The sequence below is a fragment of the Rhipicephalus sanguineus genome, chromosome 11, assembly GCF_013339695.2.
Source record: "Rhipicephalus sanguineus isolate Rsan-2018 chromosome 11, BIME_Rsan_1.4, whole genome shotgun sequence".
Lineage (NCBI taxonomy): Eukaryota > Metazoa > Arthropoda > Arachnida > Ixodida > Ixodidae > Rhipicephalus > Rhipicephalus sanguineus.
In genome coordinates this window covers 85,283,315-85,307,913 of record NC_051186.1, presented here as the reverse complement: position 1 = coordinate 85,307,913, position 24,599 = coordinate 85,283,315, and the positions used below count along the sequence as shown (strand labels likewise).

General features: G+C 45.4%; 1 protein-coding gene across 11 annotated transcripts in view; it reads left to right on the top strand.

Moving 5' to 3' along the window:
- Nucleotides 1-24,599, top strand: part of LOC119374441 (synaptosomal-associated protein 25) — a 302,757-nt gene that overhangs the window by 220,881 nt on the left and 57,277 nt on the right. For 7 of the 11 annotated variants that reach the window (XM_037644533.2, XM_049420422.1, XM_049420424.1 and 4 more), the window contains 3 exons: nucleotides 1,963-2,004; nucleotides 16,607-16,655; nucleotides 18,949-19,066. In XM_037644533.2, coding sequence (XP_037500461.1) covers nucleotides 1,963-2,004; nucleotides 16,607-16,655; nucleotides 18,949-19,066 — 209 coding nt within the window. Of the gene's footprint in view, nucleotides 1-1,962; nucleotides 2,005-16,606; nucleotides 16,656-17,943; nucleotides 17,993-18,948; nucleotides 19,067-24,599 lie in introns of all 11 variants that reach the window. The other 4 variants (XM_037644535.2, XM_049420426.1, XM_037644534.2 and 1 more) reach the window with 1 other exon arrangement.

Genomic DNA, 24,599 nt, shown 5'->3' with positions numbered 1-24,599 from the left:
TGCGTGTGCTCCGCACGCTCATGAAAGTCGCTCTAACAGAAAGTTCGACAAAATGTCGCGTCGCTGTTATGTCGCCGGATGCCTGAATGGTGTGCGCTGCTTGAGCAACAGCAGCTGCAGCAAAGAAATCGATGTGAACTTGAAAGCCAATGGGTGCCGCAAATAAACCCACGCAGAAGTGGCTGAGTGTCGTGCCCCTGCGACAGTGCGCTAAACAGCTAACCAAGAAATCTGCGTGTGTGCTTCGCTGCACTTTCGTGCGGTACATTACGAGATCAACCGCAACTTGGGCAAAGCTTGTAATGTGCCCTCCAGGGCAGAATCCGCAGCGTTGGCTGCCGGGCAGTAAAGGCGGGCAACGTTGGGCAACGTAAACGCTACGTCAGGGGGCCTTTTCTGGCAGGCGAGTTGAAGTGCGGACCATCAGAACGTGACCTTCTTTCAAAATAAGCAGTTTCTTGGCACGAAACAAGCACTACGAGCTTTCTGGAAGGTTACCTCAGCAATTAACGTCGACTTATTTGTCTTTAGTGTCCCTTTAAAGAGAGCAAGTCAGGACTAACCCAAAAGAATAAAAGGACGATTTTTTTAAACAGCGAAGCAGTTTAGGCTAGCCGAAATTTGTGTGGCCTATCAGAAAACTATCATCATCTTAAACGGGCATGTTCCACAGTAATTCGGCAAATCCCACTACTCACCACTGGTCCAATAAAAATGAAGAAGGCAACAGTTATCCCAAGAAATGGCTATCCTCACGGGTATGTGCCACAGAAATTGGGAAAATCCCACTACTCGCCACTGGTTCACTAAGAAAGGAGAAAGCTATAGAGAGATAGAGAAATAATGGGAATGAAGGCATAAAAAGATCGAAATACAGAGGAAGATACTGAAAGAGAGAAAAAGAAACACAGAAAGCGAGATAAAGAAGCAGAGAGAGAAAGAGATAGAAAAAAAAAGAAAGATCAAGAGAGAAATAAAGACAAAGAAAGAGAGAGAGAGAGCGAAAAGCAGAGATGAAGAAAAGGTCGTTCTGTGAGAGGCGCGGACGCTCGGTTCTGGAGTTTGGGCGTCCTTGTCGCGACTAACCTAGCTAAAGCTTTCGATGGAGGCAAAAATGTTTGAGGCCCGCGCACTTAGATTTAGGTGCACGTTAAAGAACCCCAGGTGGTCGAAATTTCCGGAGCCCTCCACTACGGCGTCTCTCATAATCATATCGTGGTTTTGGGACGTTAAACCCCAGATATTATTATTAACTTAGCTAAAGTCTAGCAACAACCTAGAAGCAACCCTTCGCTCCAATCCTATAAAACTTCATTCATTCATTCATTCATTCATTCATTCATTCATTCATTCATTCATTCATTCATTCATTTAACCGTGCCATGGTGACTCAGCGAATACGGCCTTGTGAGGCTTGAGCACCAATCGCTAGTGTTATTCTATGGATATGGTTCTCTGACCTGTCCACCTCTACCTCTATGTAAACGAGGGCTGCTACCTCTTTTTTTTATGCATTTGACGATTGATTTTGCAGACTGTGATTGCTGTAGACATTGTTTCATAGCTGTGTACATCTTTGCACGAATAAAGCGATTTGACCGATTGATTGATTTACTGATTCGTAGCTGCGTACGTCAGTACACGACTAAAGGGATTGATATGATTTGGCTCATTGATTGATTGATTCGTAGCTGTGTGCATCTGTAAACGATTGATTGATTGATTGATTGATTGATTGCTTGATTGATTGATTGATTGATCGATTGATCGATTGATTGATTGATTGAACATCCTTACGCTTTTGGCGCCCCAGTGCCCTTCGAATAACATTTTTTTATTGTTCCTTCATCGTTTAATCTCACAAGATGGGATTCTTCAGAAGTGCGAACTTTCTTATTCTGTATTTGTTAATTATTTCTCGGTCCTCCATTCCTAACTATCTTGCTTTTCTCTTACTTGCAGTCGTTGGAGAGGACACGGAATATGATAGCACTATGCGAAGAGGTAAGTGATCCTTTTCTGATCGTCTTTCTATCGTGCTTTTTGTCGCCTTTTTGTGTGTTTATATCTGTTCTCCTAGCGTACGCGTTTAATGTGGTTGCCCGACACATGTGGCACTTAGTCTTTAAGCTTTTTTTTTTTTTCCTCGAGGGTATATTACACCCTCTCGCAAGCTTCCTAAATTGAAGGCTCGAAAGTATAAGCCATGGTGCACCTAAAGTACGTCGGCATTAGAATAGCGCTCGCGTAGCCGTTTTCCTACTTACGCCCTTTGGCTACTGGCTCGTTACTGTAGCGTGGTAGAAAAAAAAAGTAAATAGAACAGGAAATAGAGCTAGAAGGACACTACTGATTTCGATTTCGCCCCCCGGCTCCAATATCGCAAATAGTAATCGAGAATATTATCTCGGGAGGTTGGTGTTTCACGACGAGCAGTTATTTTTTTTTTGTGTATGTCACAGCATTTTGACGCGTTTCTACTTTTAGGTATTTAAAGAGTACATCGACATTTAACACTATTTGCTTCCTCCTAGAATGGTTCCGGATAAGGGGCTTCCTTTACACAATTTTCTGCTGTGCTACGGGCAAAATTTGCTGGCTATGAGTGCGGCGATACTATTTTTTTTTTTTTCCTCTTTCAAAGTATACCGCCGTGTCAGCGCTTAATACCGGAAATACCGTGCCTAAACGCGTGTAGGTCATTTGGGTTTTCGCAATTTCCCTCATGTCGCGCTTTTGGAGAACCTGTTAACGCTGAGGCAGCTAGTTTGTCTGTGTTTACTTTAACAACTATAACTATGGGACGTTATCGAGGTGTTACCGCTGGTTAAAATTACGCATTCTGCTACTGCGCAGATTTTGAGGATGTGTGGCCAATTTTTGTGCAGTGGCAAGGTTGTATATGTTGCTGTATTCGCTTGTGCAGTCAAATAAAACCGTTATTTTTCGAGAACGTAATGCTCGGGGGAAAAAAAAAATTTAAAGTCGGATGCATCTTAAGAAGCCCGAAAGGGCCGCGCCCAGACGATCGAAGCACGGCAGCCGATTTCATCAGCGACTAAAAAAAAATAGTCCAGCTCATGCGCTTGGCAATGCTCTCCGAAGGCGGGGTTACCAGTCGTCCAAATCATGACGTCAGTGTGAAGTGCGCGCCTATTGGTGCAGCCTTGTGTGCACCCGCCTCTGAGGAGGAATTGCCGTGGACTTCTCTAAAGTTGTCTCCGACTATAATTGAGCTATAGTCGATCTGTCTGTGTAGCTTAGCGAAACCGAATGACGTAGTTACTCGCCTGCTGCGAAGGCATCAACATTAGTAACTCGTTTAGAAAACGCTGCCTGCGATTCAGCGGGATCAGAGCAGTACGAGTACTATCTTTTTTTTTTTTTTTTACTGCCGATATTCTACAAGTTTAAGCTTCTAAGAGGTCTTGCATGCTGACGAGGTATTTTCCCCCAACCATGCACGACCAGGCAAGGTACAGTCGGGAGCATTATAAGTGGGAACACCGAATTCGTGTTTATTCGAGGATTACCGCTTGAGCATTTAGTGCTGTGAACTTCTTTGCGCTTGCCAACGAAGTTTAGCCGCTGTGACCTTTAAAATGTAATTTCATTGTCCCATCTCATATTGCTCACGACAGTACATCCAACATTGGCTTGACAGGGCATGTTGTCCAAAAGGACATGTCCTATAACTGCGCATGTGCTTCAGCTGCGGTCAGCAGCGGCCGTGGTAAGTTCAGGGTTGCCCTGTGCACTGAGTGACGAAAGTTCGGTCTCGGTCATCCAGGTCCGGATGATCGGTCATTTCTCTCTGACGAAGTCGCAGCGGGTGTCGCGTTTTAAGTCCTACTTGATGAATGTTCGTGCATATCGCAATACGTTCTGACAGAACATGCAGGTCACGCACTCATACATACAGAAGGTTCGAGAGCAAATGTTGCTACTACTTTAAAACATTATTTTTTTTCTTGTCCGCGTGATTCGGTTGGCCTCTGTTGCTGACGTCCCCCTGAGTAATGTTAGTAACATGCTTTATCTGAACGTTTTTATCATTACTTTCACTGCTGTCATGTCACTACATGTATTGAGAGCACTCTCTGCGCTTATTGACGACAAAAGCTTTTATATATACGTATCAAGGGCAAGCTTATATACTCTGCAACGCCAGTTTGCTTCCAATGAAGGCGTTACTGTAAGTCGTTACTCCGTGTATTATAGACCGTATAGGCACCTTTAGAATGGGGTATACACAGCTTAGCTTGCGCAATCGCTTGCGTTTGTTACGTCCGCGCATGCGTGGTACGCTAGCCTCTAGGGTACGCTCGTTACTTTAGAAAATAGCGTGCGCGCCCAAGCAACGCACAGCTTGAGTACCCACTTCTAAAACTGTCTAGTGCTGCCCTAGTCTGTCGAAATACCGCGCAGCGTCGATTTAAAATTATTCTCAGACTAGCTTAGGGAAAGAAATCTTTATTTCGTAGCTTATATTGTAGATTCTTACGTCACCGATTGTCTTACGTTCTCACGAGAGCTGTTTGCTTCTGTTTGTTTGTTTGTTTGTTTGTTTGTTCGTTCGTTCGTTCGTTCGTTCGTTCGTTCGTTCGTTCGTTCGTTCGTTCGTTCGTTCGTTCGTTCGTTCGTTCGTTCGTTCGTTCGTTCGTTCGTTCGTTCGTTCGGGTTCTGTTTATTCCAGCTGTAGTTTCCCGTTAGGACTAATCAGCATCGTAATGTTTTCTGAGGACAGTTAAAGATGGCCACCGACCACGAACTTTTATAAAATCAAAGACGCTTCGGCTCTCGCGCGGGAGCCTTGTTCACAATCGGTCTTGTATAGTATTTCCTGGCGGTTTTAACTAGCACGGCTTCAGTACTCCATTTGCAAATACTTCTATACCCCTTTCAGTCACGAATTATGATGCACTGTCTGCAAATGCATCAGATTTGCATGGCATATTTTAAAGCCCTCAGTATTATATTCCGAGAAAAAAAAAACAAACAAAGGAATGTGTTGTTTTGTGTGATTTTTAGCAATTAATGTTAATTAGCGTGTAATTAAGTATCCAAATATTCTGCAGTCAGCTTAAATCCTTGCATAAAAAGAATCAACCATTAGGTCCAAAATGCATGCACAGTTTCTTTTTTCGGTTGTATGCTTTTCGAGCGAAGAAAAAATATACTCTTGACGTCGGTCCTGGAACGTCGCAGGTCGAACGATTGTCGAACATGGTAGTGTCTATAGCAAAGTAATCATCGGCAGCAGTAAGTAGCATATTGAAGTTAAATAACCGTTAGTTGTCCACTCAGGAAGCCTGCACGAATGTGCACACTAAGTTTCAGGTCATTTGATGAAACACGCGATGCGTGATGCGGCTCCGAAGTTGATGTGTACAATTGTACACACCGTGACTGAAAGGGATACTTTCGTTTACACGCCCTTAGAACCAATGCTCAAGAGATATGTCTTATTAGAGAGTTTGAGAATTGGGACCCCATGGAACTTGGGGACCCAAGAAGCTTGCGAGCCGCCAGGGCGCACTGCGCAGAACCCTAGCCACTCTTGGGCTCTTGCGCTCGCGTTGGCTTAAGGCCCAAAAATCGAAAAACTAGCGTGGGGCCCCAAGGCGTCTTGGGTCCCCAGCTGATGACGCAGACGCAGCGCGGACCACGATACAGTGTGGTCCGCGTGCTCGCGTGATTTTAATTTCGCCACGTGGTGGCGCCCCGTGCGTTTCAACCAACGAAGCTTGCATTGGATCCCAATTCTGAAACTCTGCTGCTGCTGCGAACGCCAGAGCAGCCTACCCACCGCAGCTTGGGGGCCCAGCGTCTTGGGTCCCCAATTCTCAAACTCTCTATTACCTTGGAAATCTTTGTTCTTTGGGTCAGTGATTTGTGTACGCCACAGTGCACCCGCGTGCGCGTGTCAGCGGACGCTGCCCGGTCAGCAACGAGCTCAGCCGAGATTTGCGATGAGACTACGAGACAATAAAAGTGTTCCCGCATCACCTTGTTTACCCTTCTCTGGAGAAAAAAAAAGTGAGGAGGAGAGAAAGAAGAGAGGGTTCCTGATCCTGTTAGCGATGTCGCGTTGCATTTTCACTCGCAAAAGCTGTCTAGCTCCGAAAAGCGCACGGCGCAGCATACAGTTCAGTGAACTGGTTCGCAAGCCCATGCATACCTAGAATCCCCTGTAAAGCAGGCTTTCTTCTTATGCTCGCGCGGAATTTGAATGCCTTTTCGCCAGAAGTCGTGCACGACTTCGTGGAAGCCTTTTTGTTTGCGACGGTCTGCGGAATGGGAAAAAAAAAAAAAAGTCTGAATGCGTTCGTCGAATATAGGCGAGCAAGGTCACGGCTGAGCGTTCGATCATGCATGTCGTATTTAAGGGGGCCATGAAAATGCCCTTGGCTTGTATAGATGGCCGACTTCAACGCCGTTGACAGCGCTCCTTTAAAATACGCAGCCTTTAAAACAAACGTAAACAAAAAGAAGGAAAGATGGCTTACTTCTTTAATAATTTTTTTTTTACCCCAGCCGCAATCGATCGCTTTCGTTCTTGGCTTCCATCGGATCAGCACATCGAATAAAGAGAAAAAAAAAGAATGAACGAGAGACAAGACTGTTCAGGCTTTACTTTTATTCGCAATCGTTCATTGCTTTTTTTTGTTTTTATTCTTGCACACTTGAAAAATTTTTATTTTTGTGTAGGTAGTATGCAGTTGCCGTAGAGAAAGGATGTGCAGTCGCTTTCAGCATATAGGAGTTGCAGCACGGTGTTCAGTCACGGTGCCACAAAGCCTACACGGCAACACTGGCAAACGTTAAATTATGTTGCGATAACCGAAGCGGTATTTATCATTATTAGCCATGTCCTGCGTAAAAATGCTAGATATATAGCCGGGACCCTGGGTCTTTCTGGTTTAGTTTCCTGCCTATAGCTAGCACATTCGCACTGGATCCGGGTTTGTAAAATGTAATTCCACCAAGTTTTTCTTCTTTTTTTTTTTTCTTTTGCGCCACTTCGACCACATACACCCTGTTGCAGCTTATACTGAGCTAGACTGCGCGTAATTTATCGGGAGTCGTAACAAAAAAAAAAATGAAAGAAAGAGCAGAAGAAATTGACCTCGTGATGACGTCACATAATGTCGTCACAAAATCAACCAAGCTTCGGCCTCCCTTCTCGCCAACCGAGCGCAGCTGCAGTTTCTGTACCGCATGCCGCATTTTCGAGGTCATCGTCTAATGATTCTCAAGGCTTTTGCCTTAAAAAAGGTAGGGGCGCTCACTTTCCAAAACGATGAAAGTGACATGAAAACATGCGCGGCAGGCAATCGCCAACGTATTGACCTTACCTACAGCCCCTTATGCCACAAATTTCCTTAGAAATTGACGTTTCAGCACGTATCTTTCCCGTCTTTAACCTCTTTAAAAAAAAAAAAAAAACATACCTACAGCCGCGAGGTAGATTCATGTTTATAAGTTATATTCCTTCCAGAGATCACACACCATGCATTTTTCACTCCGAGAGTCAAAAAAATATAGTTCAGCTACGAAAACACATTCGACTGTTCTGCGTGTCTTGCACCTGGAAAGGGCACAGTTGCACACGTCGCAAATTCTGCTCTTGTCATAGCATATTACTGTGAAGACCAACGTAATTTGCGTCAAACCAGATTACACATCCATGGCCACGAGCGAACGCTGAGAGTTTTGCGAAGCCTTTGTCTCCAGCACATTTTTCACGGTTTCTTTTGTTGTTTAGATTTTCAGTTTGAGTTTATCCTTTTTTTTTCAGTTATAAGTCTTTATGAGAGTATGAGACAAATTCTCGACAGTATTTTCACAAACAATCCTAGTTATGAGCCGTTAGTTTAATTGAAAGGCATACTCATGCGCGCAGGTGCAGTAAGAGGATACTCTATGTTCACTGTAATGGTGCTTAAAATGCGATGGTAGCGGGTTAGACATAATTCCGACGCTCTTGCCGCTAATACTTCTGGAATTATGCGCATATACCCCTCCGTTTAATGAGGTCACCAATCTTGGAGGCTTAAAAACTGATTGTCTCTTTGAAGGGCGTGTCATTATCATTTAAATAGGTTAATATTCCCACCGTTGCTACGGTCCCTATAGTCCCAGGCTCTGTCAATGTACGGCACTCTGGAAAGTTTCGCCACGACCACGCTCTCCTATAGAAATTGACCCCACGTTTTGCGTCGTACGCCTTCTCCATTTTGCAGTGCATAGCACATTTTATTTGTCTAGGTACATCATACGATTTCCTTCAAAAGGACAATGTCACTTGACGCTCGGTATGGCGGTACTCTTATTTCAGTGTTCTCGTGCGCTAGAATGATTTTCTTGCGCTGAGCGGTGAGCTTGGTAGGCACGAGATAAAGGCATAAATTACGCCATGAAATGAGAAAGATAAGGAAATTCATTAATGTATCTTGAAACCGTTTAAAAGATGTTAATATTCAAAACGTCGCTGCTCGCAGGTGGCGTTCCGGAAATTTACGGTCTCAATCTTCATCGCCTCCATTTGTACCGTTTCCTTTTTTTTTTTTTTGAGCGACATTTAAGTAAGAGATGTATCCTTAAATCCCGCTTAGCGTAGAGCAAAAAAAAAAAATGTTTACTGAATAAGACAGTGCCGTTTTATGTGCACGTAAGGTTTAATGGGTTACCGCCTCTGATTTTACGGCCCATTACCGCCACCTTGAATCACGCGAGCGCGCGCAGGGCTTGCGAGACACTCGGCCCGTTTGTTTCAGGTCGGGTAGACGAAATAGCGGGCTATATATATATATATATATATATATACGTGCACGAATTAGAGGTTTTCCCGATTGGCCTTGGCGAGGTTTAGAAATAACTGCTTCCGCTCGCATCGGTCACCGTCGCCATCTTGGAAACAGCCATAGCTATCCATTCGCACTTCCCTTCCACTACATTCTTCGCATCTCTGTTGTGGTAGTTAGGTTTTTTTTTTTCTTCCTTTCTTTTAAAGGATGGTAGCAAGCAGACGGCCCCATTTTCGTGTTCCGGTCGTCTGCGCCAAAGGCATTTCCGTTTCCGGTCGGTTTCTTTCTTTCTTGTCATTACATTCGTTTTCTTTCATGGCTGCTCGAGTCTCCTCGTTATTTACTTATCTTTTTTTTTAATTGTGTAGGCGCCGTTATTCCCCCATTCTTCTTTAGCCCCAGTGCAGACAGAACGTGTTGAAAGGACTCTTAGACAGCTCAATCACTGAGTTGCGATCGAAGGAAAGTCAAACTTGCTGCCTTAACTGTGAACAGCCGACGTTACCCTAGCGAGAATTCTCGTACGACACATGAGCCACATACCCGGCAACATCGTATGGTCGTATGAGAACATGTGCGATTCATATACGCTCATACGAAATTTTCGGTTATGAGCCATATTCGTGATGAAATTGTTCGGTCCGGTAGCCAGCACTAGCTTACAGTAGCCAATACTACCAACCGTAACCATCATTGGCCATCACACAGTGAGTACTAATCAACGTTAACCTAGTGATGGTGGTGTGTGAGTGAATACGGTATGCCGATTCGGTCACAGTTTGTCACTTTCGGACGTCAAATACCGTACTCCGTTACCGACAGGGGTTGAAAAAGATCCATAGGGACATTCTGCTATAAGAACACGAAGTGGAGTATTACTGGATGGCTGGGCACCAACTGTTCAAGATGTCGTCTGCAAGCTGTCCATCTCGTCTGCTTAGGTTTCCTTTCGATTCCTTTCCGTCTTATCAAGTCACAGACGTTTTAAAAGTTTAGCATATCTGCCCGACATAGACGCGCATTTATTTCTACATCACTTCGGCTTCGTTTCATTGTTTCGCGAGTTCTGGTCATTCCAGCGGGCTCGTTTCCTGTAGACTTCCCGCTTGGCGTCGTAGTAATACGGTCTTAAGAGGGCACTCCGAAATTTCGAGATGCCTCCCACCATCTCACCCATCCCTTCCTTACTACCCGGAAAATTCGGTTGAAGCGACACTTTCGGGGCAGCGAAAACGAGTCTGCGAGAAAGCGAGCTTCGAACGAACTCTCCATTCAAGTCGACAGGCCCGCCGTCTCAGATTTATGCGTCGTTCGCGATGATGGCAACGTCTCGCGCATTGCTTTCCCCCCGTGATCGCGTCTTCTTTAGAGGCGTATTCGATTTGGCGAATGTGCCAGATGTCCTTGCGATCATAACCTTCCCCTCTATAAGAGAAGGCGGCTGTCCAGATGTCCTGTGTTCTTTCTTTCTTTCTTTCTTTCTTTCTTTCTTTCTTTCTTTCTTTCTTTCTTTCTTTCTTTCTTTCTTTCTTTCTTTCTTTCTTTCTTTCTTTCTTTCTTTCTTTCTTTCTTTCTTTCTTTCTTTCTTTCTTTCTTTCTTTCTTTCTTTCTTTCATTTGAGACCGCAGCTTTGAAAACGAACGCACGCGCATCAATTTGTTTCAGCATAATTTGGTTTGGTCGGTGTACAGCCGTCAACACGCTTAACAGGAACGCTCGTCAACGTGACCTGGACTGGTTTGACTGACGCCACCAGGGAAGCTTGTTTTGTTTTTTCCTTGTCAAAGCGTTCTTGTTAGGCGTGCTGGCGGCTGTACTCAAAATAGTGTTCCCACGTAATAGTATAATGAGAACTAACAGGCAATAACGCGTTATTGCCTGTTAGTTCTCATTAATATTGTGTCTAACAAAGATAAACGAGCCCTTGAAAAATCATCTGCTTTCCACGTAATAGTATATGCAGTGTAATTGGTCGTGCGTTATTGCTAAATCTAAATTTTTGTCCAGTTCACTAATTATTGTTAGTATGTCCTCAGCACCGTTCTCAAGAAGACGCTGTGCCGCTTGCTACCCATAGGCGACGGGCAAACGCGTGCTCCGGATGTGCGCACTAACGTGAGAGTAAATTCGGCGTCGGCTTCCTTCGGCGCCTTGCTGTACTGCGGGAAAGCCGCTCGAAAAACGCCTCCTTGCTTGTTTTGCGTGCGGTGCGCGAGATATTGCTGTATCTCACACCTTTTCTATTAGGACGCGCACTCGCGTACGCGCACGACCGGGTAACATACCCCTCACATACCCTTCGCCCTGGCGCGCTACAACGGCGTAACTTTGTATGCAAATGTGGGGGCGCGAGCGCCGCTTGCGGTTTGTTTCCCGCTCGGCTGCGCGAGTTTGAGGCGCAGCATTAACGCTCCGGGGCGTTTTTCTCCGGGGTCCCGGAAGATTTAATAAGCAGCCGACGCTTACGACGTATATTTTGTTTCATTTTCTCTCTCTCCCTCTCACACTCATCAAGGTTGTCTCTACCGTAGAGCTGGCATCTAATTTGTTTTCGCCAGAAACAGCCTTCCCTATTAGTTACTGGTGTAGTCAGGCTGTGGCCATGTTTGCTTACGAATACGCAACTAGCACGTGCGACCTGCAACGAACGTGCTAGATTTTTGTCTTGCTTCGATACTGTCGCTGCTGGTGGGCTTTTCTGATTTTTTTGCTAGTGTGCCAAGTAGTTGTCCGGTGCAACGTATTTAGGTTTTATTTTGTTTACTTATGTCGGTCTTGATGCGGCGTTGAAAAAGACCGTCCGGGCATTTCTTTCTTCTTTTTTTTTTGTAGGCTTACCCCTTTTATGACAAATTTGGCACGCCCTTGAAACGCCCCTACCTTGAAAAGAGGCCAACACATATGGATATCCGGTAAAGTCGGTTTATAAGGCGCTGTATTATTTCTTTATTCTCAGGTATTTTTTTCTCTTTCGAGGCACTTTGTCCTGATTTAGCGCCAGCGCCTGGTGCCAGAAGGGAAATTCATATCGTCGCCATGGCACTTAGGGCTAACTTAGTTTCTTTGTCGTCTTGTAAAACTGAGCTTCGCGACCGCGGCATTCTACACATTCTAGGAACGTGTAACGTATTCTGGCGACGTTCTCAGATTCGAGCGTGGCGTTTCATCACGGTGCATTCGAGGTGCAAGAATCTGAATAGAGCTTAATCTTGGTGCGCTGTCGCCGTCATTGGCGCCACTGTGCTTGAGAGCTTTACTTCGCTCGTTCGCAATTTTATGGTCTCGACGCGGTGTTTCCACCCGAGTTCAGCTGTGTTACGGTTCGGCGAAACGCACGCGCCCGCCACCACCAGCCTACAAATCTTCATTCGCCCCTGACTTATGCAAATTAATGGACTCTTCTCGCGCTACAAGGGGGTTATTGTTTGCTTTCCGCTTTACATACGGTCAGGATACCCGGTACCTGTAGCGATAATACGCGAGGGCCGTGTAAGATGCATTAACTATGTAGCGTGGATGGCGTTGGTTGGTGTGATAAATGTTTGGGAAGCTGGCGCATATACCTGCCGTTTTTAACTGTAGGAGGCGCTCCGGTGTGCAGTATTTGGCAGGTTGGGTCTGCATACACTTTATAATGCAGTTTTTTTTTTCCTCCTGTTTTCGAACATATTTGAAAAAACAGCGCAAAAAAAAAAACCGATACGGACACAAGGAGTAGAAAGAACACACCGGAGTGCTATTTCCTGTTTGTTTACATTACCGCGCTCTGTTATTGTCTCGCTTATTTATTCCTTTTTCTTTTTAACCTTTTTTAAAGGGCTCTCACTTGTCGCACTGACTTTTCCTCGCCGTTTAGTTTTTGCTTGTGCATTTATAGCATATCATTTGTTATTCCAGGGTCAAGGACGCTGGCAACCCCGTTTGACACCTTCGTTAACTTTAGTCGTCGTTATAACTGGTTAGCAATTCATGGTAACCTGACGCAGCTGCAGCTTGAACCATGCGTGTGCAGAATTGCCAGTAAGATGATGTGGCCGCCGTCTATTTAAAAAAAAAAGTGCGCACGCCGACGTTAAAATGGCACCGCGCATTGTGAAACCGCATGTTGGATTCACCGTGCTCGCCACTGTCCGCAGCCGGCCGCTCGGCTACTCTAGGTTACTGTGATTCTAACTGTGCGTGACTTCAGTTTATTTGTCACGGGAGCGTCTCATTCATTATACGATATGTAACCCTTGAAGCCACAAAATGTGGTCTTGTTCGCTGCGCTGCAGACTGCACGGCTGCATATCGAACCAAACACGACAGTTCATTTGGTGGCATACTAATTCCCAAGTGCATTGGCGGCAGCTTTTTTTTTCTTCTCGCTTCATAAGTTTGGTTGTTTACATAATTGCATGTTTGTTACCATGTTTCTACCCATTTATATCAACGACAGTTTCTCCCTGCGATTCTGTCTCGCGTGTAACACATTTTGCTGCGACATCCGCTAGGCATCGTAGCATCGATTCCCGAACCTTCTGGTGGTATGAGTGCGCAGTGACCTCGCTTTTCCGGTCTGCGCAGCCGCAACTGGCGCGCGCTTTACTGTAAATGCTGAAGATGTAGCGTAAGAGCGGCATGTCTTTGCCAATGTCCGCAGTGCCAATGTCGGCACATTAAAAAGACTCAGCTGAAAGTAGTGCCGAGATAGCGGGTGAAAAAGAGAGGGGGGGGGGGGGGGGGTGTGAGTTAATACAAATTGTTGAAAGCATTCTCGTCTTCTTCACAAACACGGAATCTAAAATATACATCGATAATTTCTATTCTCACTCGCAGCCCTCCTCTCCACTCTTCCTTTTCGCTGTCTCGCTGTCTCGGCCTGATGAAGCTGACATGTTGTTCTTTTATTTATTTTTTGGGTAACTCGGAAGACCGTCGGGTTTGGCCTGTTTGGGAGAAAAGGTTCAAACCTCTTTTGCAAGCGCCCCTGAGTGGGCACTTCATGCAAGAGTATGAACACAGAACCACGGAGCGTAATGAGCGGTTTTAGGCGATGTCGACCGCGTAAAATTAATGCGCGGAAGTGTTTGTAAAGAGACGTCTCCGTATCAAGTCGCATTTTTGGAATCACCATAACGATAAATACGTGTAGAAAGAACAGAAATCCGCGAATGTGAATATTTTGTGTCTTCGTGAGCACTTCGTAATCAGAACTAAATGTAACATTATCGAACTAAGCGCAAGCAGCCGGCCCCTTATGCTCTTCGTCGCCACATTCGCGCGTTCCAGTGAGAGACATTAACAACCTGTAATTAGGCAAACTGTTTCTCGATATCCCGTGGTTGACCTCTGGTGCCTAACTTGTTTTTTTTCTTGGCTATATATAGGAAACCCTTTCTCAGGGTGTAAAACACCGACGTGCTGGCTGCATGAAGCAAGAAAAATGTGGTCGCTATGGTTACTAGTATCGATACATATTTGTGGCAGCTCTAAAATCAGACAGGGCGTAGTAATATTCTACAGCAGTGGCAGTATATGTCGTCGAAAAAAAAAAATAATCAGATTTGTTAAAAGTTTTCGACGCTTGGCATACTGGTGCGAAGGGTGTGATTTTCACGCGATCGCTTATGCAGTAGCCGGCATTTCGCTGCGTATGGGAACGCCCCGCGCAGTGGTGGCTTTCCATGCACGTTTCAGACAGGGGCGAGGCCGGGGAAGCGCTCGTTGGTGTCAAAACAGCGCTCGAAGGTTTGTTTAGTCGTTAATTATTCGGCGCACTCTCTTAAGATCGAATAGAATGCGAGCACGCTGCGAGCGCCTCCGGAAATCGTCTTCTAAAAACGCTCTCTGGAATTAAGATGCCGGCTACGCGGCTGTGTTGAGCATCGTTACCGATTTGAAGCCTATAATTAAAGTTTGACGCTTGCGTCGCGTGAATCACTGTTCGTCCTGGCTGATTCTGGCGCTGGTATCTTTTGTATCACGATGCCCCGTTTTCTTCATTAAATGCAACATTTGACGTCATATTATTTTCTTCTACCTTAAGGTTTCGTATGTCCATGTACACTCTTAATCAGGTCCTGGCTAAATGCTGGCTATACCCAGGAAACTAAACGGAAAATATCCGCTTTCCTGGCTATAGTATGTAGCAGTTTAAGCGGGACATGATTAAGAGTGTACAGTACTCACGGATTCAAACGTGACATCACATTTTTTTTTCGAGTATAGCGACTGGTGTGCGCGATTGCTCGAGATAACCAAGTCATGTCGCGACGGATCTGATCTCTAAAGATGCTGTTGGCTCCGGTACACGCGTTAGAGTCGAAATTACGCCGATATGACCCGAACTGAAGGCGGCGGACACGAAAGTATTTGCGTTACTTAGCCCTAAATTGTACTGTTTCAATCCGTGAGTACCGCACGTTCGTGCTTCTTGCAAACAGCTCTCTGCCCCTTTGTATGGGCAATAGCAGTTGCCAAGTCATTCTTACAGTTCGCGTTATGACGCAGTGTATTGCAGTGAAGCTGCTTGAGGAAATTTTGGCGCTTTAATTTGAGTTAGGCAGTGTGGAATTCACGGGCAGTAGGTACATGGATCTGTCCTTCAATTTTCCTCGAGATCGTTCACAGCTTTAGCTTTAACTTCTTCTATAGATTTTTATTCGTGGCTTAATGATACAGTGTGCTAGCCTTTCAGAAGCATATCCAAAGCATTAACAGTCTTTCGAGCCGACTGTTAAAGCACTGACACATGACGCGCGCGTTTTGAATTCTAGATAATATCAGACAACTAAATTCATAATGCGTAATTGTAACTGATCTTAGGTGAGCTTATTTTTTTCTATAATTTATGAAAACTGTCAAATTCACAAAGAAATATTCTTCACAATAACATTCTGGTAAAAAACGAGTTTCGATAATTATGATCTAACAATTGACACGCTTGTATGTAGCTGTTAGAATAAGCTCGTTGCGGTGCCGATCGTGAGGCCGCGCGTTCGATTCTCTGCTGTGGTGGTCACGTTTGATGGAGGCGGATTTAGAAGATTCGGACACATGTTATGATAGCCCATTTGGATAAATTCAATCCAGTTTTCTCACCTATGATGTCTACCGCAATCCGATGTGCGTTTTTGGAACGTTAAATTTCGCACTATAATAACTCAAGAGCAACATAAAAACAAATTTTATTATGCTGATCATGATGAACATGATTGCACTTGCATGTCCATGCAATGCAGGATGAAGGCGCAATCTTAGAATGCTCTTCTCTCGTGCGGACTGATTTCAAGTTATGCCTGCAAATAGCTGGCCGACAGTCTTGTGGCTATGGTGCTCGAATACTGACCCGAGGGTCGCGGGATCGAATCCCGGCCGTGTTGCCCGCATTTTCGATGGAGGCGAAAATGCTTGAGGCCCGTGTACTTAGATTTAGGGGCGCGTTAAAGAACCCCAGATGGTCAATATCTCCAGAACCCTCCACTACTGTGTCCCTCATAATTATATCGTGGTTTTGGGACGTAAGACACCAACAATTATATTATTGCGGCAGACAGGTGCGAATCGATGTACTGCCCATCACTCCCGTGTTCTATGCATATCCCAACAGGTGACGCCGTACTCGCTTTCACAATATCCTCTAATTATGTAGAGTATGAACTCTCTGCTTTTTATGAATCGCTGTGTACACCTGCCCTATGTATTTTGTGACACTCTCTCTCTTTTACTAATTGTCTGTGCCGTTACTCTCTCCCATTTTTGCCACCCCCACCCCCTCTTCCTATTGCGATTGGTCGAAACCTTCTCTCCCCCAGAGCAAGGAAGCTGGCATACGAACTTTAGTTGCTCTTGACGAACAAGGAGGTAAGGATGGATGCTTGTGACGTCGCGCTCCTGCCAGCGTGACGTCATGCTTGGGAGTTTTCTGACCCGCACGAGCACTGCCACCTCTCCTCCACTGACATTTCATATTTCCTTTGTTTCGCGGTGTAGCTGTAGTGAAACACATTTATGTGTGTTTCATAGCCTGTGCCATATTTGTGTTGCTGCTCGATCCGTAGAGTTTTTGTTGCAGTAGTTCAATTTCGATATCTATTATTATTTCCTGCCGACTTTTGCGCTTTTCGTATACTTGCCTCATTGTGTACTGCTGGTGGCTTGCTTGCGTAGTGCGGTAGGATATTTTATATTTGAAATGACGAGGAAAATTTGGGTATTGTCTTTCCAATGAAAGACCTGCAATCGACTGTGCAACTCTGCCCGCATTCGCGGTATCCGACAGCAGTACAAATTTCGCATTCGCATTTGCTATCATGAGCGCTACTCCCAGTCGTGCGGCACTATATTGTTGCGCTTAACGTCGCGCGCGGCTGCGTAATCCAACCGCGAGTCGCTGTAAATCAAATAAAACCTTGAGTGAACTGAACACAGGTAGCTTATCTAGAGCGGACACTTACAAATCGTTTCTTCATGCCGTAAAAGCCATTCTGTAAGCGTGCCCAGAGTGTCTTGTCTTATCAGGTTCGATTTATTAAATTCTCGTAAAGGGGCCTGTTGCAACTTGGAAGCACAAAAGAAATCTTACGCACTACGCAAGCCTGCTCACAGGCGCAGTCAGTGGGGCCGTAGTTCTGTATCTTTCGTTTCCTCACGTTCGCTTTTTCTTTGTTCTGTTTTTCTTTTTTTCTTTTCATGGTTCCCTTCGCCGCACCTCGGTTCCACCTGCGCTGTGCTGCACCACCGTTGATTACCGCACCGGACCTGCACTGCGTCTGCCACACGAATGCACGCCTGTTTCGTCCGGCCGTATATTTATGTTTCTTTTATTTGCCTATTTTATTTATTACGGCTGGGCTTACACCAATGTGCTTTTCCGACCACGCTTCGCAAATTGTGTTCATATGCACCCGTGATTGTGTTTTACCGCATTCTTTCGGAACTGCTTTTTCTTTTTTGTCTGCATGGCTTTTTGAACATCGCTTTCCAAAACTCCTCTGTGTTTTGATCGCCTCTACGATTAAAAAAACAAACAATGTGTTGTGCAATGCTTCTTTATTCTATCGAATTTGCAATGTCGTGCTTAAAAATTGCACCTTCGCGCACTGGTTTGTTCTTTGTGGCGTCGCGCAATGCCGTACTCCGCAAACTGTAGGCGCAGGACGCTGGCGTCAAAACTATCGTGGAACTTGACAAGCAAGGGGGTAAGGACTACGAACGTGTTCAAGTTGGAACTACGCGCCTGGCTTCTGGGTTATAGGTTATCATAGTTGGTTTAGCTGGCGCTATTCCGCCATGTCTGGTGACTAAAGTTATACATGTTAACAGGAACGCAAAGCTATTCATGCACCGTGCCTGATAATATTAATGGTGCGCCAAGCGTCACGCCCAACGCGGTACAGCCCCAAAAGTATCAAGCGAAGCAGTACTACGCAGCTTCCAGTTGCAGTCAAATTATGGCAGTTAAGTGTGCGCAGTAGACACACTTAAGTGTGTCTAGTGTTTAGTTGACAATTGCATCTCCATGTGTGTATTTTTTGTTTTTTATTTTCTTTCTCCTACTTGACATTTAACCGGTAAATACTAATCGCATGCACGCTTAACTACACGTCAACTCAAGGTGATAATTACGACTGCATGACGACAGTCAAGCATACTTAGCATCATTTGACGCACGTAATTATTCTTGTACCTCATAAGTCACTCATACGGCATTATAACGAGGTCGCATCTGACACGAAAATAAATTCGTCACATCCGAAAATTTGTTATAGATAAACGTATATCTCTAACACTTTATCTATGACAAGATTATTCTTCATTTACTTCATCATAACCGATCATTCGTTATACACGGGTTCGTTATATCGAGATTGAGGGGTGGGGTTACTTGGACAACCCTCGTAACACTAGAAGTGTGCTCTTATATGACTATCCTAACATGCAATTCGCTTAATAATGGTAGAAAGCATTAAAGGCAGTATAGGACCTAGCAAACAGAGCTCTCTTCCCATCGCTTAAATTGCCTTTTATTCTGCATGTGCCTCGCGAAGAGCGTAACGCCTAGAGTGACTGTCACGCGTAGCGTTCGCTGCGTTGGCCTGTGCTGCGTATATGCGTGACGCCTGGCCCGCGATACCTTGTTGCCGCGCCTGCGCAGAGCAACTGGACCGCATCGAAGAAGACATGGACAAAATCAACGCCGACATGAAAGAGGCCGAGAAGAACCTCACAGGAATGGAGAAGTGCTGTGGCATATGCGTCTGTCCTTGCCAGAAGTGAGTACTGTCGTCTTCCTTCTCGGTTACCCTTAAAGTGATTGCATATGTACTCGTTGCCACGGTGTCTTCCTTTGTGTTTGTGACAAAGTGTAGCGACGAAAAGTCTGCTCTAGGCGGTACACCGCATAGCGGTTAGACAGTATATTACCGGAAGTCAGCGGTATCCTTTTTTGTCACGCTTAATAAACGGTACCTGACTGTAGTTACCTGTACTGTTTGACGTTGATAAGAGTGTTGACAAAAAATGTTGCACTGGGCGGCAAATAGTCACGTTTATTAGCAGGTTTAGATTACGCCGCGCCGACGTATGGATGCACATAACTCTACAGGAATGAATCGTATGTATGGAATTTTGAAAGAAGCGCCCTCTCTTAACAGTATGGTGCAACAAACGCTCCGGTGAGGCCTTTGATTCTCGCAGCGGCATTGCTGCCGGTGTACACAGCGGTGCACTGTTAAAGGGAACATCGAAGCGCGCGGCGGCTGCAACAAGTTTCTCGCAGGCGCATTGAGCACCGTGCGCGGTGTTCTTTTGTGGCCTGAACCGATCGCGTCGCGACTATTCGAAGCGCGGCAGCTGACTGTAGCGAATACAGAAGAAACACTGTACACTGCGCCTGCGCAAAACTCGTTGCAGCCGCTACGCGCTTCGGTGTTCCCTTTAACAGTGGACCGCTGTGTACTTGTGTTGATAACCTTTGCCGTGTGGTTGATAGGCCTCGTGCAGTACAAAATAAAAGAGGAAAAGAAAGTGGCGAAGTGTGGCATTTTACCTTATTTACTCGAATCTAAGCCGACCCCACACTTTCTCACATCGTTTCTTTTTTTTTTTCGAAAAAAAAAAAACATCGGCTTAGATTCGAATAAATACGGTATTAGGAATGCGCCATCAGCGCGTTCCATTTCGCCCTTGTTTGGTTCCGTGATCTCTATCAAAGCTTCGATGAACTTTAGCACGTGTCGTGCTTGTAGCCATTGATGAGTTCATTGGCCCTCATGCATGTCTTCACACAAAAGGGCGTTCTAAAACGCAAAGTTAGCGACAGCGTGAGCTGATCAATGTTCGCAGAAGGTCTTCTACCAGGGACTGTTGTGACAGCGCGCCATTGCGCCACGAGCGTTTTATTTGCGTATGTCGAAATACGCGCATATAGGCTAATAACACACTGAGACGCTAAAGTTTTCTTTCGTGATCACCGCTTAGCATGCCCGAATCGACTCCATTACCAACCCTGGACACGCGCAATTCAAACCGACGCAGTCGCGCCCCTTTTTATGGTAACTTTTAACGTATTTTCTCTGATGCACGTGCTTTCACGGGAAGCGGGGAAACGAGCCCCCCCCCTCCCTCTTTTTTTTTAAGCGCGAAAGAACGCATCGATATGCAACCCGATAGCCGAAAGTGATACAAAAACGAATCCTGCTCCTTTGTGCTTTTAAACGCCCACGTTGGACGTCTTTTCGCATTTAAGTGTTGCCCAACTGCGTCAACCACTCAGCATACATTGCAGACTCCATCGCTGTATGCAAACCATGACCCGTCACCATTTAAGACATTTCTTTGACCCGTACACTTAGAAAGAAAAAAAGCTAGCGTCTCTATAGGGACACGCTTGCAAAAAGCCTCACGTTACTGATATGTATCTACTTAACCCTTACATTCAACAGCTGAGTCATTCAAGGCAAAAAAGAAAAGAAATGAATTGGGGCGGTGCTGCGCGATCGACCCCTCGAATGCAGTTCTACTTTTCTGCGGTGAAACGCGCAGGTCACGTCACACACGCACGACTCTTATACTTGCTACCAATTTTCAGGCGGGGCATGACCTTTAACTGTCGACGATGTCTCGTTTGTTTTTCTGTATTTGCTGTATAGCTTGGCATGCAGATCACTGTCTTGAAAGTTAGGCGCAGAACAGCCCGATCGTAGATCCAGTGTACTCAACATTGTGATTAAGTACAGTCACCGATTCAGCTCACCTTAGGCTCGCGACGAGGTTGCAGAGTGTCTTAGAAGATGACCGAGACTCTGGGTCCTAATATTAGTCGCTAGGCCTAATGCCGAGTGTGTTAGTCTTAGGTCGTTAGGCCTAAGAGCCAAGTACGCAGTAGACATATATATATATATATATATATATATATATATATATATATATATATATATATATATATATATATATATATATATGTGTGTGTGTGTGTGTGTGTGTGTGTGTCTTCTGCAACGGACTCGCTGCTGATCGCATTGTGAATAAACATGGTCACCGATTAGCTCATCTTAGGCTTGCGACGAGGTTGCAAAGCGTCTTGAAGGCAACCGAGTCATTGGGTCCTAATGTCGCTAGGCCTGAGGCCGAGTGTGTTAGTCTTAGGTCGTTAGGCCCAAGACCCGCATATTCGGTAGCCCCATAAAACGTCCTGCAACGGACTCATTGTTGATCGGAACGTGGTCGGGGTCACGCCACGGTCGCGAATATATATATACGGAGTACGCGTATGCAAATTTGGTGTGCCCGATCGGGATCCTTTGCATAACGTATGCACGCGCTGATATGCGCCGGCATGTTTGTTCCCGATGACAAAGTAAATAGGGGAGCCGAGTCACCGTCTGGAGTATCTGAGCGATCTCTTTTTCGGAGTGGCTTCATCTAAAAAAGACCCGAAAAGACGCAGAAAGACAGAAAATAAAGAATACAGCTAGCGAAAGAAATGTCGTGGTCGCATTTGCACAAAAGACCTCGCGATACCCCAGCAAACTATAGTCGTCTAGGGCTTCGAAAAATGTTTGCGCTTATGTGATCGTTTCGAGCACGCTATGCGCGATCGTATTATTGTCGGCAGCCGCGCCGAGCTCGCCGTCGTTCTTCGACCTTCGCGACGCCGTGGGACATGCTTCTTCTTTTCTTAACATATATATATATTTTCTTTTTTTGTTGTGCGTGTAAATGTTTGCGATGATGAGGGCACGTGTTTGAGGCCCTACAGAGTATTCCTGTAGAGTCGAGATAGAGTGTTTCTGTTCCTATTTCTGCTGTAGAGTATTTCGTATTGCACGTTTCAAACTTATTTGTCAACACGTGCCGTCGTTTTGTGAATTTTCCGTGTTTTGTGAAGCGTCGCGGGCTATTGTGGGGGGGAAAAAAAATGCGCACGTGCAGGTTATTCAAGACGGGTGCAATAGCTGACAGGCACGAGCGTGCAAGTGTGTTTGTTGCCTATATATACTTTCTTCGCAGCGTCTATACGTATTCGCTCTGTAAGATGTATTGAAGTCCTTAAGCCTAAAGGGCAGAACGTTTGCCACGAGGAAACGGCAACGGAGGGACGGGATCGCATAGCTCTAAATTGGTCCACTTCCATGGTCGTTGGCGAGCGAAAACAGTCTCCCCTCTTTTAGTGTTTGGGGCGTGACTTTGCAAATAGCCCGTGGCTCCACCGGCTTTACATAACTCCGTTTCATACATAGCATGGAGCGCTGTATGTCTACCAGGGTGTCGGAACGGAACAAAAACCGGAAACGAAAAACGAAAGAAAAAAAAAACGATATTTTAGCCGGAACGAAAACGTAACCGAAACTTTATCTATTATTTCGTTCCGGAGTGAAACCGAAATTTTTTCAATCGTTTTTCGGTTCACGAGGAAACTTGGCAGTCCGGAACAACTGAGCTCATGCAATGTGAGCATATCTCAGGCAGGAATTCCAAAGCAAAGATGTGTTGAAATTGTACGAAAAACGAAAACAGTGGCAACCAGAGATGTTTATATTAACACAAGTGGACTTTTGCGCGCCTGTTGCCTCTCACGCAGGCCAAAGGTGAGAGGGCATTGTCGGCGCTGAAGTTTCTTACAGCGAAAGCTGTTATGAGATCACGACAGCTGATTTTGGCGCCATAGTTTCCCGTCGCTGCCGGTGTCCGTGTCCGCTATCACGTGATATAAGAAAACATTAAATGAGAAATAATTTTTTTGTGATCGGATGGAATTTTAACACGCCCCTCTGCGAGGCAGTCGGGTCTTCCACCACAGTGCCACGCTGGTGCTTGTAACTCCTTCGCAAAAATACTCGATACAGGCGTCATTTCGGGCAAGGAATCGTGTTGACCTGTGTAATAGAGCGTGGCAGAAGACTAAAATAACAACCAGTCATCACACAATGCTAATAGCGCAAAGAGCGTGTGGTTTAATGCTTCCCACCAGTGTTGCGGAGTTGCCCCACCAGAATTGGAACCCCACCAGAATTGGAATGACTCCGGAATCATTCTACATTTTCGCGACCCCGGAATGGAATGGGGACAACGCTTGGAGTAGTGGAATGGGAATGTTATTAAGCACCTTCTGCACGCAATGGAATCGAAATGGAATTACGTCTTTTTTCCGAAAATAGAGCACGTTTTCAAACATTAGGAAGTCAGAGCCTCGATATTAACGATGAAGCAGCATTTTTAAAATGGCTTGTCTAATTACAAGCACGGTACGTTTATAATCAACGCGCCTACTACAAACAGAGGCATCAGTTAGTGTACAAACAAACGGATTATCCCAGCAGATACCGAAGGGAGAAAGAAGTTGCCCCTGCGCGTTGGTTCCCATTGATACCCCCACACGAAAGTGGCAAATACTCTATGCACAGCCTGATCTTTATCTCACGAGCATTTTAGTACCTGACCCATGTAAATAACCTTCTGCGACAAGGAAGACTGCATACCTGCGCACAGGCGAACACAGAAAGTTCTCCTCACCCCATCCATGCTTGCGAGGCGCGCTTGACAAGCGTGAGTGCTGACGAGCAGTGCGGCCCAGAGTTCCGTATTCGATGCGAAGGCGCAAGTTGTCCTAGCGGTGCACTGTTCCAAATAATACCAGCAGATCTAGAGGGTTTTGTTCCCCATTACCCAAATCTTAGATTTCTCCATATTCACGACCGCTCCAGATGCGTGGCAAAACTGCTTAGTCTTCTTGAATACTACTTTTGTATAGGAATACGCTATGTTGTCATTTCAGCACTGGCACGTTTAAGCTTAAACAATATTAAAACACCACCATTTGTTCAAACATGCCGACCATGCAAGTACTATAGGTAGCGGGAGAACTGCCCATATAGGAATTAGTAAAGTGGTTGTACTACACGAGATATGTCTCCAAGGTGCTCTCCGTCGACCTTGGTAACCTGTTCTGCGTACTTTTGCAGTTGCTAATGCATCTGATGACATCAGCTTTATGCGGCGTTCATTCTTAACTCGATAAAAGTCTCAAGATTCCTTTCCTACGTTGAAGAATTACGGGAATGGAATTGACTGCCCGGCCATTCCTAGAGTGGGAATAGGCTAAGTTTTTTCATTCCGAGGAATTGAAAGGAATGGAATTGCGGCAAGTTCTAATTCCCCAGAATGGAATTGGAATGTAATGGAGGAGCCCATTCCGCAGCACTGCTTCCCACCCACTGCAAAGTGCTCAGCCATAATTCTTCATCATCATCATCAGCCGTAGCACAATCTGCACATAACCACTGACCTACACATGTGTAGCGGGTA